A 16,548-nucleotide genomic window follows, 5' to 3' on the forward strand; every position below is an offset into this window, starting at 1 on the left:
CACTAGTCCGTTTGTAGAAAGTTAAAATGACAGGCAAAACCAAACTATGGTGTTATTCGTCAGGATGTTGATAACTTTGAAAGCCTAGCTTCTAGGAGGCTGTTAATGTGCTATTTCTTGATCTGGGGGGTGGATAAATTAGTGTATCACTTTGTGAAAGCTCTTACACTAATGATTTGTGTACTTTTCTCTATGTATTTTATGCTTCGATGAAAGTTTTTTCCTCTCAATTTATGTCTTTTTTTTTTAACAGCTCATCAATATTCAGTCTGGTATATTGCTGATACCATCTGCACATTGCTGATACAGTTTTACAAAACTATATTATGTATTGCTAGTCCTCAAGAGTTAGGGAAAAAAAGCTAAGCTTGAAGATAAAATATCCATACATGGGGGAATTCTAAACATAGTCTATACCTAAGGATTGCATTTCAATGTATTCAAATGAAACCAAAAATCAGCTTGACAAGGTTTACTACGTCAGAAACTCCTCAAAGGAAAGATTTCAGTCTGAGTGTTTAGGAGGACTGTGCTCTCTCAGCCTCTTAGTTAAGACTCTCCCAGCCCCGTCTCTCTTATTACAGAGGGGTCTTCAAACTATGCTTCTAAAAAACCCTGGCTTCATGGACAAGGCCCTGTGCATGAGGCCTCACTTTCAAATTCACAAACCAAAATCAAAGATGAAAACTTTTTTTTTTTTTAAAGGTAGTTTCATATGATTTAACGATTTAAGGCAACTCAGCTCTGGTGGGGGTGGGGGGCGTTAAATAGTGATTAGAAGTAGAAAGGAATGAAAACACGGCAGAGAATCAGACCATCGGAAGCCGACAAAGGCAGCCAGAACTATCTTATTTATTATAAAGATACACCATGAAGAACAGACCTGACTGTATACTGAAGCCTGGAATGGTACATGCCAAAATGTACAGTACTTATACATAAAAGTGCATTGTCACAACAGATTAACAAAAAATTTTTTTTTTCTCTTCCAGAACTAGAAAAGCATCCCCTTTACTTTCACCTCGGAGAGGAGGGAATGTCATGGGAAGAGGCAGTACAGAGCAGAGGCGAACAGGATGGCCGTCAGCAGCACGTGAGCAGGGGAGGGGAGGGGGGCGATTTGCGGGGGACCTGGAGAGTGACTGTGGGGAACGAAAGGCACAGTCACGGCTAAGAGGAAAACAACACGTCTGATGACCATGACCTGACCATGATCGACAAGGATGCAAGACAGGACAGGGCTGAGCACCGAGGCATGAAAAGGTACGGGGATGGAGAAGCAGCTGGGAGAGAGGGAAGGAAGTTTCAAAACAGTCAGTGGACGGAGGAATTGGGGTGGCACTTGGGGGAGGGGGTGGGCAGGGCAACAGTAAAGAACAAGGCTAAAACTCCTCTAAAATAGAAAGGCACTTTCACATGTACATACTACAGATGTACATTGACACGATCAGGTAACAGTCACAAGCAGGAAGCCACCAATACTGCAATTAATCAAACCGACAGGAAAGGACAATACTGATTTAATTACGTGGGCAGGAGTTACCCTTAAGTCAGTAGGTAAATAGCAGTCTCTCCTGTCACACAGCCACTTACTATACTTTAAACATCTATAATAACCATCACACTACACACTGAATTCGGATGAATGTTCTAAGGGGGGGGGCATTCACAAATGCACGGTTTATATATTTTCTTTTACTAAACAGTTTCTAAGATAAGCATTATGGAACCCAGAACAATTACTTAAGCATACAAAATTCCCTACGTAATTTTAAGATACAGGTACCATTTTGATTATACTACGTAGACTTTTTTTTTTTGTAAAGAAAGTATACTAGGGTGGGTGAGTGAAAGCTCAATTTCCAGTTTATTTTTACTGATTTGAACAAAGCTGTGCCAGTCACCCTGCCCCATGCCTGACACCCCAGCCCAGCTGGAGGTTGGCTTTTAGCTCAGGGGCCAGTCTCCAGTCGTGAGCTCATTCATACGTGGGAAGAGACTTCACTTCTAAGCTGCCCGTGCCTTGGGGCCTATGTGGCGGGTAACTCAGAGCAAGCCTCAGCCCCAAGCGCATTTCCTGCATTCATGGCCCCTCACTACTGTGGTCAGGAATAAATGTCATCCCAAATCTGAAGTCTTCTAAACCCAGTAGAACCACAGGCTCTTAACTTTGGATTTCAGAGGCTGTGATTACTAAAGTTTCTTCAGTTTATAGACCCCAGAGGCTATGCTTCATTCCCAAACGCTAAGGAGACCACCATGTCCCCCCACTTTTTTCTTTTTCTTAATTAAATTATAAACCCATTTTTGGGAATGGCAAAAGTACAAAGACAGAAAACTCATACAATTTGACCCTTGGCACTCTATATCCATTGATCACTGTTCATGTTCATTGCTGTAGATTAAGTGGGACCCTGCTATACATTATTCTATGGATTGCTCAAGGGGCACCAAAGTCAGATTACATTGTGTGAAAATGTGAAAAACTGTTGAACAATGGCGTTTACACCACACTTGAACATGGAGCTCTACAAAGGGCCATTCAATGGATTGAAATAACTTACACAACACTCATCAGGAAACAGGTACTAAGAACCGTTCACTCTATCCTAATGACCCACTCCAAGCATCCCCACCCAAACAGAAAGGCCAATTTGGTAAATCTACTTCAGTGAGTTCTGTGGATGGGACATGAACATTCAGTTATATCAGCTGTGAATACATATTCTTGTGTAAGTGGAGTCAGGTAATCTTTGTAGAACCATCATTTACTCATCATCAAAATGACCCACTTGCCAAACTGCACATGAACCGTTAAGATCCTTGAAACTAGGGCATAACATCTCAGGGACTTATTTTCTTTCTTCTCTCCCCATTCCTTGTGACTTCCCACCTCTCCACTGTGGGCTACACCTGTGGTGGTAAAGAGGCCCACATACAGGTGAACCCTCTCAGCTGCTGAAACTTTTAAAGAACTTACTGGGTGTTATTCTGGATCCTTTGTGAAGTGGCCACTTTGTCTTATCCTTGGAATCTGAAGGCTTTTACTAAACAAAGTAAGGATTAGTGAGTCCTTACTCACTCTGAGGTCACATCCTTCCCTGGGAATTGGGGGAAAAAAAAAAAAAGCCTCAGGGTGACAACAGAGTTAGAGAGAGAAAAGACAGAGACAGGTAAAGAAAGGGAGCGATGGGAAGGTATTCGGAAATGTCTCCTGGAAGAAGGCACAGCCTGTGAGGCTCTGAGGTCTGGAGCAGCATGTCCTCTGCCGTCCAAGGCAGCAGAGTCCTGATCTGGAGGGTGGAAAGGCGGAAAGGCAGTCCTCGTTCCATCGCAGGTGTCAACAGCAGAGAGGAGACACTGGGGAGGATTACCAGGGAGAACTCTGAAGAAATGAGTTTGCAGGAGTAAGATCTGAAAAGCTAAAGTTAAAGCTTGTAAAAGAACCCTTCAAAAATTAGTAAGTTCAACACACCTCTGCCCTTTTGATGCCCTCTGTTAACATCCTACTCATCCATTAAATAAGGAAGTGGTTTTTTAAGAATCCTCTTTAATTTCTAAAAGACTTAAGGTTTCCTCCCCCATTACTTCCACCCTTTTCTCTGTTTCTGTTTCCCCATTAACAACAGAGAATTAGAGACCACAGTGGAATCTAGAAAGAACTGGGAGGTGATCTTAAAAGTTTCAATTTCCTAGAAATTTGGGGAGGTTGTTTAAAAGGGTTCGTGCTATTCAGAGCTCAGTCCTGGCTGGGTTTCCATGGTGCCCAAAGGTGCTGAAGGACCACTAAAGCTCAAGGGAGAGGGTGGGGGGTTGCACAAGATGCTGAGCTGGGCCTCTTTTTCAAGATGGGCAAGAAGGATGTTGTAAAAATTCACAGGTTTACAATACCTGGAAATATTATATTTGAAGTAATTTTTTTCACTATTTAATCCATTTGTGAAATCAGGCTGCAGGCAAGCCAGCAATGTGACTTGGAAAGGTAACAATATCTCATAAATGTAATCTCTCTTTGCATTAGAATGATTAGACTGGCAAACTGAGGTAGAGATCAAAGTAATGATCTTGATTTTAGTACAGATCCCCATTTTTTCCACATTGATGCATTCACCAATGAGCTGAGAAGTCAAAGTCCATACTGTAACTCTTAGGTGGGCATGCAGGCTGCCAGTTTGAAATCAAAGTGGTCCAGAGGGGTTAGTTCTGGCCACCCATTTTTCTGAAAACAAAAAAACCCTCAAAACCAAAAAACAAACACAAAAACTCTTCCTCAGTAAGTTCAACGACAGAGTAGATAAAATGCTCATAGGTTTACAGATGGTATAAGCTGCTGCTGGTAGGACAGTGGTGATCTGTACCTTAGTAAAAACAAATGAATTCAAAGCAACCTTTTTAAGATAGAGGAGAAACAGAGCATAAATATGGGCTAAAGAAAAATTGTCTGTGGGTGAGGATGTCAGAGAAAAGAGGGTGTCAGTGGAGTTCAGCTGACGGTGAGTGATGTAGAGACCACACGGAGAAAACAACAAAAGCCATGGTTCCAGGATGCACAACTGGGAGGAAGTCATCCTGGAACCATGAGGTCATCCTCCCACCTTGGCTGCTCTGGCTCTTACGCCAGTACCGTAGCTCAAAGAGACAAACGCCGAGGGGAGCTGGGGATACAATTTAGGATCATCAGGCCTCTGTAGCACGTTTAAAGGAACCCAGGTCATCTTGTCAGGGGAAGGGAAGGCCGGCGAACCAAGGACTTGTGCGCTGTCTGCTTTCTCCGTTGCCACAGAGGAAGACACGGGGGCTTAGGGGAGCTAGAAGTTGTTTTCTAGGCAACAACAGACCTCTGAAGGGGTTCATGGAGTAGTGTAACCAGAAAGTCTTTAAAATTAGACTGTTCTAGTCTGCAGTGAATGTAGGGGATGGACTTGGAAACCCTCCGGGGCCTGATCAGGCTTGGGCAAAGAGTCACAGCAATAGCTCTGGAGGACTGTCCTTTCCCAGGTTCAGTTCAAGCAGTAACTGCAGAGGTTCCACCCGCTCCTGCTGAGGCTTTCACCTGGACCCAGGGAAACGACGGTTCCGAAAGAGGCAATCATCCTAATCATTCAGGCGGTGGGCTGCAGCTCGCACTGGGAATACCCCACTGTGACAACAGCAAGTCTGTAGCAAGAGCCAGCCCCCTGCCCCGCTGCGTGGAATAAGAGGTACTCACTGTCAGCTACCAAACAATGCCATTGTCACCTTTTAGCCTTACCCCGCGTGCCAGAGACCAACACTGGTTACATTCCAAGGCCTGGAACTCAGATCCTCCTGCCTTTGGATTCAGACGCTTCTGACTCATCCAGGCTACACTAAGCCTGAAGCCCTGTGCAACGTGCAGGGCAGAGCGGTGTTGCCTTCATTACAAATGGTGCAGCATTGGATTTTCAAGTAAGTCTAAGTGTCTCTATTGTCTTTAAAATGACACAGGATATGTCCAGTTATTAAAAAAAAGGATGAAATTACAAAATACAAATGCCCGTGTTAATTTAGCTAGTCTCAGACATTACATTCGAGAACACAGAAAAGCCAAAGGGTCTCCAGTTATAAGCACACGACTAAGGAAAGTTAAGGATTGTTGACTTTTGTCACTAATCCGTTTTCTCTTTCTAATCACCTCCCCATACGCTCGCTCAGTTGGTTTTTACATTGTGCAAGACTTGTCTGCTGGACCCTGGGAAGGTGGGGTGGGCCCTACGGTAGGGTTTGTTTTTGGAAGAACAGCAGGTTTCGGCCGAAGGGCTGGGGGCTTCAGCTGCACGCCCATTCTGGGCGCCACCATAGGCTTGAAAGTACTCATTGTGTCACTGGAGGAGCTAGTGCTACGTCGAATCTGAGGCTCCGAGCTCCTGAGGGCAACGTTGTGCAAAGGGCTGAGAGATTCCGTGGACGTGGCAGGGGTGGGAGAGTTTTTCACTTGTTCTAAGGTATCCAGCACCACGTCGGGGGCATGCTTTGCTGTACTCTGTCTCTCCAGTTCTCGGAGTTCATTCAAAGCAGTGTTCATCGTCTCTTCAATATCCTGGTTGAAAGATAACCAGAAGTGAGAGATGGTAACTAAACTTATTGTGGTGATCATTTTGAAATGTACAGAAATATCGAATCACTATGTCATGTAACAGGAATTAGCAGTGTTGCAGGTCAAGCATACTTCAAAAACAAACTCATAGAAAAAGAGATCAGATTTGTGGTTCCCAGAGGCGGGGGGTTGCGGGGATGGGCAATTGGATGAAGGCAGTCGAAAGGGACGAACTCCCAGTCATAAGATGAATTAAGTACTAGGGATGTGATGTACAACGTGATAAATACAATGAGCACCGCTGTAGGTTACATATGAAGGTTAAGAGAGTAAATCCTAAGAGTTCTCATCACAAGGAAAAACATTTTTTCTTCTATTTCTTTAATTTTGTATCTCTGTGAGATGCTGGATGTTCACTAAACCCATGGTGGTAAACATTTCATGATGCGTGTAAGTCAAATCATTATGCTGTACACCTTAAACTTATATGGTGCTGTGTTTCAATAACTCGATAATTAGCTGGAAAAAAAAATAACCAGAAAGAGAGACAGACTAGGCTGATAATGAATACTAATATATAGAAACCATATACTTCACATCAAAGCAAGCAGACCAGCAAAAGCATGACTGTTTTTTGTTGTTTTTTTTACATCTTTATTGGAGTATAATTGCTTTACAATGGTGTGTTCGTTTCTGCTTTATAACAAAGTGAATCAGTTATACATATACATCTGTTCCCATATCTCTTCTCTCTTGCGTCTCCCTCCCTCCCACCCCCCCTATCCCACCCCTCTAGGTGGTCACAAAGCTCCGAGCTGATCTCCCTGTGCTATGCGGCTCCTTCCCACTAGCTATCTACCTTACGTTTGGTAGTGTATATACGTCCATGCCACTCTCTCGCTTTGCCGCAGCTTACCCTTCCCCATATCCTCAAGTCCATTTTCTAGTAGGTCTGTGTCTTTATTCCTGTCTTACCCCTAGGTTCTTCATGACATTTTTTTTCTTAAATTCCATATATATGTGTTAACATATGGTATTTGTCTTTCTCTTTCTGACTTACTTCACTCTGTATGACAGACTCTAGGTCCATCCACCTCATTACAAATAGCTCAATTTTGTTTCTTTTTATGGCTGAGTAATATTCCATTGTATATATGTGCCACATCTTCTTTATCCATTCATCTGATGATGGACACTTAGGTTGCTTCCATCTCCTGGCTATTGTAAATAGAGTCGCAATGAACATTGTGGTACATGACTCTTTTTGAATTATGGTTTTCTCAGGGTATATGCCCAGTAGTGGGATTGCTGGGTCATATGGTAGTTCTATTTGTAGTTTTTTAAGGAACCTCCATATTGTCCTCCATAATGGCTGTACCAATTCACATTCCCACCAGCAGTGCGAGAGTGTTCCCTTTTCTCCACACCCTCTCCAGCATCTATTGTTTCTAGATTTTTTGATGATGGCCATTCTGACTGGTGTGAGATGATATCTCATTGTACCTTTGATTTGCATTTCTCTAATGATTAATATGTTGAGCATTCTTTCATGTGTTTGTTGGCAGTCTGTATATCTTCTTTGGAGAAATGTCTATTTAGGTCTTCTGCCCATATTTGGATTGGGTTGTTTGTTCTTTTGTTATTGAGCTGCATGAGCTGCTTGTAAGTTTTGGAGATTAATCCTTTGTCAGTTGCTTCATTGGCAAATATTTTCTCCCATTCTGAGGGTTGTCTTTTGGTCTTGTTTATGGTTTCCTTTGCTGTGCAAAAGCTTTTAAGTTTCATTAGGTCCCATGTGTTTATTTTTGTCTTTATTTTCATTACTCTAGGAGGTGGGTCAAAAAGGATCTTGCTGTGATTTATGTCATAGAGTGTTCTGCCTATGTGTTCCTCTAAGAGTTTGATGGTGTCTGGCCTTACTTTTAGGTCTTTAATCCATTTTGAGTTTACTTTTGTGTATGGTGTTAGGGAGTGATCTAATCTCATACTTTTACATGTCCCTGTCCAGTTTTCCCAGCACCACTTATTGAAGAGGCTGTCCTTTCTCCACTGTACATTCCTGCCTCCTTTATCAAAGATAAGGTGACCATATCATGACGGTTTTAACACCAGCCTGTGGAGTGTGTAAACCTAATGCCATCTCATACGACTACCGTGACTCGGAATGTGCAGGAGACAAGAGATGCGATGGCGCCCGTGGCTCAAAGAGCCACAGAACAAGCACTGGCCATTCTGAGGCACGTGGCAGCCTTCTGGTGGTTTTGACCTTACATGCTGACATCTTCTATGGAATTCTGTTTCAATCTGTGGTAAAAGATAGCTTAAATTTAGATACCGCAACAATTTCTTAAGAAATAAAAGTGTATAGGCATGAAAAATCAGGCTTCTTTCATTCATCAGACAAATAATAATTTTTGACCACTTACTGTATACTTGGCTAACTCCTAGCAGTTCTTCAGAATTCATTTTAAGACTTCCCCTGACACTTTTGTCCAGTGGATCTCAATGGAAGTGGTACTGCCCCATAGAGGGCATTTCTGTAATACGGTGTATGTGTATGTGTATTTTTAAATGTCAAAATAACCAGGTGGCATTACTGGCATTTGGTGTGTAGGGGCCAGAGATACTGGATACCTTACAAGTGTCCTGGATAATTTACATGCAATGAATTGTCCCATATCTCTTTGAACTTTTAAATGTCCTCCAGACATTTATGTAGGTGAAATTTTTTTTGTAATAGTCTGAGTCTAGAACCTAACTTTCTTATATATAAACACAAAATATTTTTTTCATGGTGTTTTCTAGGAATGAAACTATCATGTAAATTATACTCTGCTTTGATTAGAACTGTATGACCGAAGGTGGTCCACCATTTTAGAAAAATCATAATTTTTTTCCATAATGGGAACACCATTATGGAAACTGAGTCGAGACTAATTAACTTAATAATACTCTTACATCAACGTACATTTTAAATTGTATTTATGGTAAGTCTACATGTAGGTGAAAGCATCTCACTACTTCATTTGTCTTCTAATGTAGTTAAGCATTCTGAAATACATTTCTTTTAATACTAATCTCCTTTTGTTTTTCCTTTACATTGTATTTAGGGCTTTATAGGTTTAAAAAAAATTGGCACATCATCAGTTTTTCAGATAATAAAGGGGGAATTACAAAATATTTGTTTTAAAAAGGTGAGGTGTGCACCATCAACAGATGAATGGATAAGTGAAATGTGCTGTATACATACAATGGATTATTACTGGTCCTTAAAAAGTAAGGAAATCCTGCCACATGCTACATTAAAGGCATTATGTTAAGTGAAATAAGCCCGTCACAAAAAGACAAATACTGCATGATGCCACTTATATGAGGTGGGCACATTCACAGAAGCAAAAAGTATTTAGAATAGTGGTGGCCAGGGCATGGTGGGGAGGGGAAAAAGGGAGTTATTCTTAGATGGGTACAGAGTTTTAGCTTTGCAGAACGAAAAAGTTCTGGAGATCTGTTACACAGCCCTGTGAATACACTTTACTGACCTGTACACTTAGAAATGGTTAAGAGGGTCAGTTTTACATTATGGGTTTTTTTTTTTTAGAATTAATTGATTTATTTTTGGCTGGGTTGGGTCTTCATTGCTGCGCACAGGCTTTTCTCTAGTTGCGGCGAGTGGGGGCTACTCCTCATTGCGGTGCACGGGCTTCTCATTGCAGTGGCTTCTTGTTGCGGAGCACGGGCTCTAGGCACGCCAGCTTCAGTAGTTGTGGCGCCGGGGCTCAGTAGTTGTGGTGCACTGGGCTTAGCTGCTCCACGGACTGTGGGATCTTCCCAGACCAGGGATCAAACCTGTGTCCCCTGCATTGGCAGGCGGATTCTTAACCACTGCACTACCAGGGAAGCCCCACATTTTATTTTTAATACACCGCCCCACCCACCAACACACACACAGGGTGGAGTACTGTGTGAGATAGGGTGGGTGGAGAACCACTGCCCTAGTCTGATAGAAATACTTCTTCTCCATATTCCCAGGGCTTCTTCCACTCACCTGGAGCATTAGCCTGTGGCCCTGCACAGCAGCAACTGATTTCCATATCTGCCTCCCCCACTGAATTATAAGCACCTTCATGCAGCAGCTGACTGACCATTGATTTAACTCCTCTGTGTCCATAACGCCTAGCATGGGAGCTGCCATACAGTAAGTGCTCAATAAAGACTTGCTAAATGAATAAACGAAGATCCAGTGATCACATATGGATATGTAAATTTTTTTTAAAAAGCTCTATCAGGAATTCCACTGATTTGTTTACTAAAAGAAATTGCATGTTTTTGGTATGAACACCATGATGGCAGGCTTACTTGTCCTCATGGGAAAATCTGAAGACGAGAGATGGGAAGATAAATAAAGGACACAGCTGGAAGCCATATTGTGAGGATGACATCACTTTTCAAGTGATTATTTTCATATGTGATTTCCATTTGACGCTAAATATATGTATTTGTTTTTTTACAAGTATTTGCCCCAGAGAGAACGTGCAGAGCCTGGTTTATCTGTCGAGTTTTTGTTTTTATGATTTACAATGAAAGGATTTTGGTTCTAGAAGCAAAAGGGTTAAAACAGACCTTATTATACCTTCCCACCACTAAGCTCCTATTCCCTGTCTCTCTAACTTAAATGCTGTTTCACCTGCTTATTACAAGGAATGATGTTATGGATTATAGCCAAATATCACTGGCTCTAAACAGACCTCAAAGGACTCTGCATTGCACTTCAAATTAAAAAAAAACCAAAAAGGTCAAAAGTCTTTTTGGTTTTTGCTGAAAAACTGTTGTGCACTTAAAATTGGTTTAATTTTGTAAAAACACATTAAACTCTCCACACAATCTAATTTGCTATCCAAAATTCTTTTTAGTTAGGACAATGAAAATAGCTTGGAAATTTGTCATATCAAATGCAGGTTTCCTTGAGCACTTTTTATTAAAAATAATCCATCTTTAATATGTTTGTTTCATTAATTTCTCACTTCCTTTTTTGATCTATTCTGTTTTTTAGCTTCAGTGATACCTGGAAGACACTTTACTGAAATGGTGAACCCTGAATCTATTCACCTCCTTTTACACTGGCCATACACATATTTTCTTCTTTTTTTTTTCCATTGAAGTATACTCGATTTACAATATTGTGTTAGTTTCAGGTGTACAGCATAGTGATTCAGTTTTTTTTTTCCTGTCATACATATATTTTCTGATGGTCTGTGTTGTAAAAAGACCCAGAGGGAAATAAATGGTAGAACGAATGATGGAAAAATCCATTAATACTGTTTTACTTTTACTTTGTCAATTCTTTTTCTAAAAAATTAATTAATTAATTAATTAATTAATTTTTGGCTGTGTTGGGTCCTCGTTGCTGTGCACAGGCTTTCTCTAGTTGCAGCGAGCAGGGGCTCCGCTTCGTTGCGGTGTGCAGGCTTCTCATTGCGGTGGCTTCTCTTGTTGCAGAGCAGAGGCTCTAGGTGCGCGGGCTTCAGTAGTTGTGGCTCACGGGCTCTAGAGCACAGGCTCAGTAGTTGTGGCGCACAGGCTTAGTTGCTCCGCGGCATGTGGGATCTTCCCGGATTAGGGCTTGAACCCGTGTCCCCTGCATTGGCAGGTGGACTCTTAACCACTGCGCCACCAGGGAAGCCATACTTTGTCAATTCTGATCATTAGAAAAAACTACAAGGCCCTTCTCTGCAGTTACTATTGGGAAGTGAAGACACACATCCATTCAGGAGTGACAGAGGAGCCAAACTTGCTGTTCTTCAAACAGCCAACCATCATTTTCTCACTTCATTTACTGAGTAATCCACCATTTCCTAAGATGAAGTGTCACTTTCATCATACACTAAAAATGTTGTGTTTCAGGGCTCTCCATTCTGTTCCATCATTTTGTCTGTTTTACTAGCTCTAGCATGCATTTAGGATCTGGTAGGGCTAGTCCTTCCTCATTCTTCTTTTTTAGAATTTTCCTGGCCATTCAGCAGTGATGGGTTTGACTGTCCTGGGTCCTAAGTTTCTGCCGTGTCTTTGTTTAAATCACTACGAACCTAATACACTTGGGCCCTTCCAGTATCACATGGACTTAAATTGAAGAATGGGTTAATTTCTTTTCTGTTGTCTTTAGTTGATTCTATACAAAAAACATGGCTCCAGAAACTAACTCCTGTATGCCTCCTTCATCACACACTGGTACTTACCATGCAATATTCTATTCAAAGCAGCCTACCTGAGCGATTGTCTCTGGGTCCAGTGGCTTGTGGTCGTTGAAGCCTGTGTATTGCCCTGATGATGTGGACCTTCTAATAGGAGGGCTGTCAATCTTCTTGAGGGAGTCGTGGCGGCTGATGTTGGTCAAGCTGCCGTGACCTGGCCGACGCCTCCTCTCGGGACTGTCATTATTGAGGCCACGGTTCTGTAGCAGGCCCCGGGGGTGACTGCCCAGGCTTGGGGACCCCAGGTCAATTGAGGAGTTGGAAAGACCATGTGGGGGATGGAGAGGGCAATGGCCATCACTGGTCCTGCCAGGACGCCTTACTGGAGGGGGTGGCTCTCCTCTTTTTCTTTGCCTAGACAGAGACAGAGAGTGAGAGAATAGGAGAGGTTATCACACAGGGTAATTCTGCAAGGCTGTGGATGCCGTGGCCCCTCAGAGCCCCTGGAGAAGTGGAGGTTCAGGAGCCTGGTGACCACTCCACCTACCTGGCTAAATAGCCATCAGGATGACGGTCTGTTGGGGAGTTCATGTCCTTGGATGAAGACTTGTCTTCAGTCACTGGCCCACTGCTGGCCTCACTGTCGGCTTTTTGGCTCAGCGTGTCTGAAAACGTATCATCCCTGAAACAATGAGAATCAAGAGTGAGGTTTGGGCTTCCCTGGTGGCGCAGTGGTTGAGAATCTGCCTGCTAATGCAGGGGACACGGGTTCAAGCCCTGGTCTGGGAGGATCCCACATGCCGCGGAGCAACTAGCCCCGTGAGCCACAGCTACTGAGCCTGTGCGTCTGGAGCCTGTGCTCCGCAACGGGAGAGGCCGCAATAGTGACAGGCCTGCGCACCGCGATGAAGAGTGGCCCCCGCTTGCCACAACTAGAGAAAGCCCTCGCACAGAAACAAAGACCCAACACAGCAAAAATAAATAAATTAATTAATAAACTCCTACCCCCAACATCTTCTTAAAAAAAAAAAAAGAGTGAGGGTCTTTTGCTAGATGAATGGGGACAAAAAAAATAAATGATGGCATTTATGTATGTAAGTCTTTCTCTTACTAACGTAACTTTTTACTTTTTTTTTTTTTTTTGCGGTATGTGGGCCTCTCATTGTTGTGGTCTCTCCCGTTGCGAAGCACAGGCTCCGGACGCACAGGCTCAGCAGCCATGGCTCACGGGCCCAGCCGCTCCGCGGCATGTGGGATCTTCCCGGACTGGGGCACGAACCCGTGTCCCCTGCATCGGCAGGCAGACTCTCAACCACTGCGCCACCAGGGAAGCCCACTTTTTACTTTTCACTATAAGAATAATAACGTTTCATGGCAGATAAATTGGAAAATTCTGAAATTCCGATAACAATCGCCCATAATATAACATAACATCCAGAGACAACTACTGTTCGAATTCTAGAAAATATCCTTCTATGCTTTTCTTCTCTGCCTGGGATACATATCTACAAGGATGTCCACAGGTATGTACAGTATTTATACACTATAGATATTTATATGTTTATGTACTTTAGATATATATGACTGTATGTATACATACACACACATCATATTTCTTGCATTCTGAGAGACACATTTTAACATTTTAAAACTTAGGCTGAATCAGTCACTGTATACATTTTATGTGGTATTTTTCTCTTTTCCTTGAAAAGCTGTTCATAAATTGGTGCTGCATTGTGAAATACTGCAGTCACAAAATTAAAATTACACTGTACAGGGTATTTTGTAACTTGTTTCTTTCACTTAAAATTATGACCAGATGGGAAGATGTCTCTTTAAGTATTTTTGAAAGTAGAGCTTTCTCATCAGCAAAATTAATAAAGAAGCCTGAAGATGATTGTCTTTAGACTTGAAGTCAGTATCCTCTCTCTTGGGAATGTGAAATTGAAACAGTAGACAGGCACCAAGAGAAGAGCCTCCACTGTGTTTGTTTGGAATCAGCAGTGCCACTTTAGCTCCTAAAGCCATCCTCCGCACTGGGTATTTTTCTAAGAACCTGAACGCTTCAGAAGGTGTCTCTCACTAGTCCTTGGCTCCAGACCTTCTAGGAGAGTTTGGGAAATGAGAAGCTGTTGGCCCTGAAGTACTGTTAGCAAAGACCCATTAGCAAGGTGAAGAACTGTGCCCAGCTCAGAAATTTTTGCTCTGTAATCCCTTCTGCTCTTTTCTCATGAGACCAAAGTCATTTTAAGAACACTAGCTGCTGGGCTTCCCTGGTGGCTCAGTGGTTAAGAATCCGCCTGCCAATGCAGGGGACAAGGGTTCAAGCCCTGGTCCGGGAAGATCCCATATGCCGCAGAACAGCTAAGCCTGTGTGCCACAACTACTGAGCCTGCTCTCTAGAGCCTGTGAGCCACAATTACTGAGCCCGTGTGCCAGAACTACTGAAGCCCGCACACCTAGAGCCCATGCTGCGCAGCAAGAGAAGCCACCACAGTGAGAAGCCTGCGCACTGCAACTAAGAATAACCCCCGCTCGCCGGAGCTAGAGAAAGCCCGCACACAGCAACGAAGTCCCAATGCAGCCAATAAATAAATAACTAAGCAAACAAATAAATAAATTTATATATATAAAAACAGTGGCTGGAGTCTTCTCTTGGGAGCGTCAAGTGATGGAAGTTGGGACTACTTACATATCCTGCACCACTATGTACTGGTGGGGCACAAGCCCGTCGATCCCGTTGTGTCTTCCTTCCCACCAGTCCTCGGATGCGCGGTGATACAGCAGCAGGGAAGCACCCTTCTTGAAGGACAATTCTCTGGCAGACCGCCCAACATAGTCAAACTTGGCTATTGCTTCTATTGGCTCACATTCTACAAAGAACACACCAGAAGATGGTGAGGGCCAGGGTTCTCAGGAAGGCATGATACACTAACTGAGAGGTCTATATGAGGCTTTAGAAATAAACAAGGTCATTTTAATATCCAGACTGAACAAGGTAATAAATAAATCATCAAGACAATGAGAAAATGATGCTGTTAAAAGAGATACAGAAAAATATTCTCTTGCTGTCATCAGTTTTTCAGGCAAAGGAAAACTGAACATTAGATCTTAGTTTCCACAGCCTCTTACTAAAGCTTTGCAATATGATATATAAGATCTCTCCTTGGTTGTAATATCCTCTGCAGCTCCAGTATTATCTTGACCAATATTATTTGATCAAGTTCCCTGGCAACATGTTAATACCATTTAGAACATGGAAGAATCGCTATCTCAGAACATGAAGAAGTTTATGCTTTATTTGCTTATTAAAAAAAATCAAGTTTACAGAAATCACCACATTAAATACTATTTGAATACATTTAATTTCCTTATGTATTTTTTTGGGTACTATCAAATCTTGAAACTACTACCAACAGTAAAGACAACTTTATTTTTTCTAGTATCAAAAACAAATTCTGGATATCACCTGTGAAACAAGCATACCTACTCAAATGACCAGATTCAAAAAATATATCTTCTAGAGATCAAAAAATATTCAAGGGAACAATGGTGAGTGAAAAAAGCCAACCTCAAAAAGTTACATATTGCATGATTCCATTTATATGGCATGCTTGAAATGACATAATAATTGAGATGGAGAATCGATTAGTGGTTGCCAGAGGTTGGGGTTGGGGGTGAAGTGACGGAAGGAAACAGCTAAGGCTATTGAAGGGTAGCACGAAGGATCCTTGTGATGGAACTGTTCTTGATTTTGACTGTGGTTGTGATCACACAAATCTACACGTGTGATAAAACTGTACAGAACTAAGTAAACACATACACGAATGAGTGCATGTAAAACCGGTGAAGTGTGAAAATGGTGGAGGGAGTATATCAATATCAGTTTCCTGCTTGTAATATTATACTACAGTTATATAAAACGTTACCACTGGGGGAAACTGGGAGAAGGGTGTATGGCATCTCTCTGTTGCGTTTCTTACAACTGCATGTGAGTCTACAATGACCTCAAAATTAAAAGTTGAAAAAAGCTATCAAGCTCTGGGCCTAGAATTGGAATTTCAGCTCTATTCTAATTCTGACCACAAATATTAAAGGCAAATAAGAGGACAAACTACTCACAACAACTACAAGAGTTGCTTTTTGTGATCCAGCTTATTGCAAAAAGCCCTGAATCGGGGGCTTTATGATCCTATCTCCCCTCTCCCACTATCAACCCATCCTCATCCCTGCTACCAACAATAGGTGAGTAGGGCTTCCCTGGTGGCGCAGTGGTTAAGAATCTGCCTGCCAATGCAGGAGACA

At 42.4% G+C, this 16,548-nt stretch overlaps 1 protein-coding gene across 2 annotated transcripts in view; it reads right to left on the reverse strand.

The window, feature by feature from the left end:
• Nucleotides 1-16,548, reverse strand: part of SRGAP1 (SLIT-ROBO Rho GTPase activating protein 1) — a 375,594-nt gene that overhangs the window by 96,784 nt on the left and 262,262 nt on the right. Inside the window, exons 19-22 of one of the 2 annotated variants that reach the window (XR_014017110.1) lie at nt 14,936-15,116; nt 12,791-12,925; nt 12,318-12,657; nt 3,472-6,058 (exon numbers count right to left, since the gene is read on the reverse strand). Coding sequence is in view for 1 of the 2 variants with exons in the window: in XM_081249815.1 (XP_081105941.1) it covers nt 5,681-6,058; nt 12,318-12,657; nt 12,791-12,925; nt 14,936-15,116 (1,034 nt within the window). In the remaining variant the exon portion in view is untranslated. Of the gene's footprint in view, nt 1-646; nt 6,059-12,317; nt 12,658-12,790; nt 12,926-14,935; nt 15,117-16,548 lie in introns of those variants that run through there. The other variant, XM_081249815.1, reaches the window with a different exon arrangement.

Source organism: Mesoplodon bidens (assembly GCF_964165515.1).
Source record: "Mesoplodon bidens genome assembly, chromosome: 11".
In the NCBI taxonomy this organism is placed as follows: Eukaryota; Metazoa; Chordata; class Mammalia; order Artiodactyla; family Ziphiidae; genus Mesoplodon; species Mesoplodon bidens.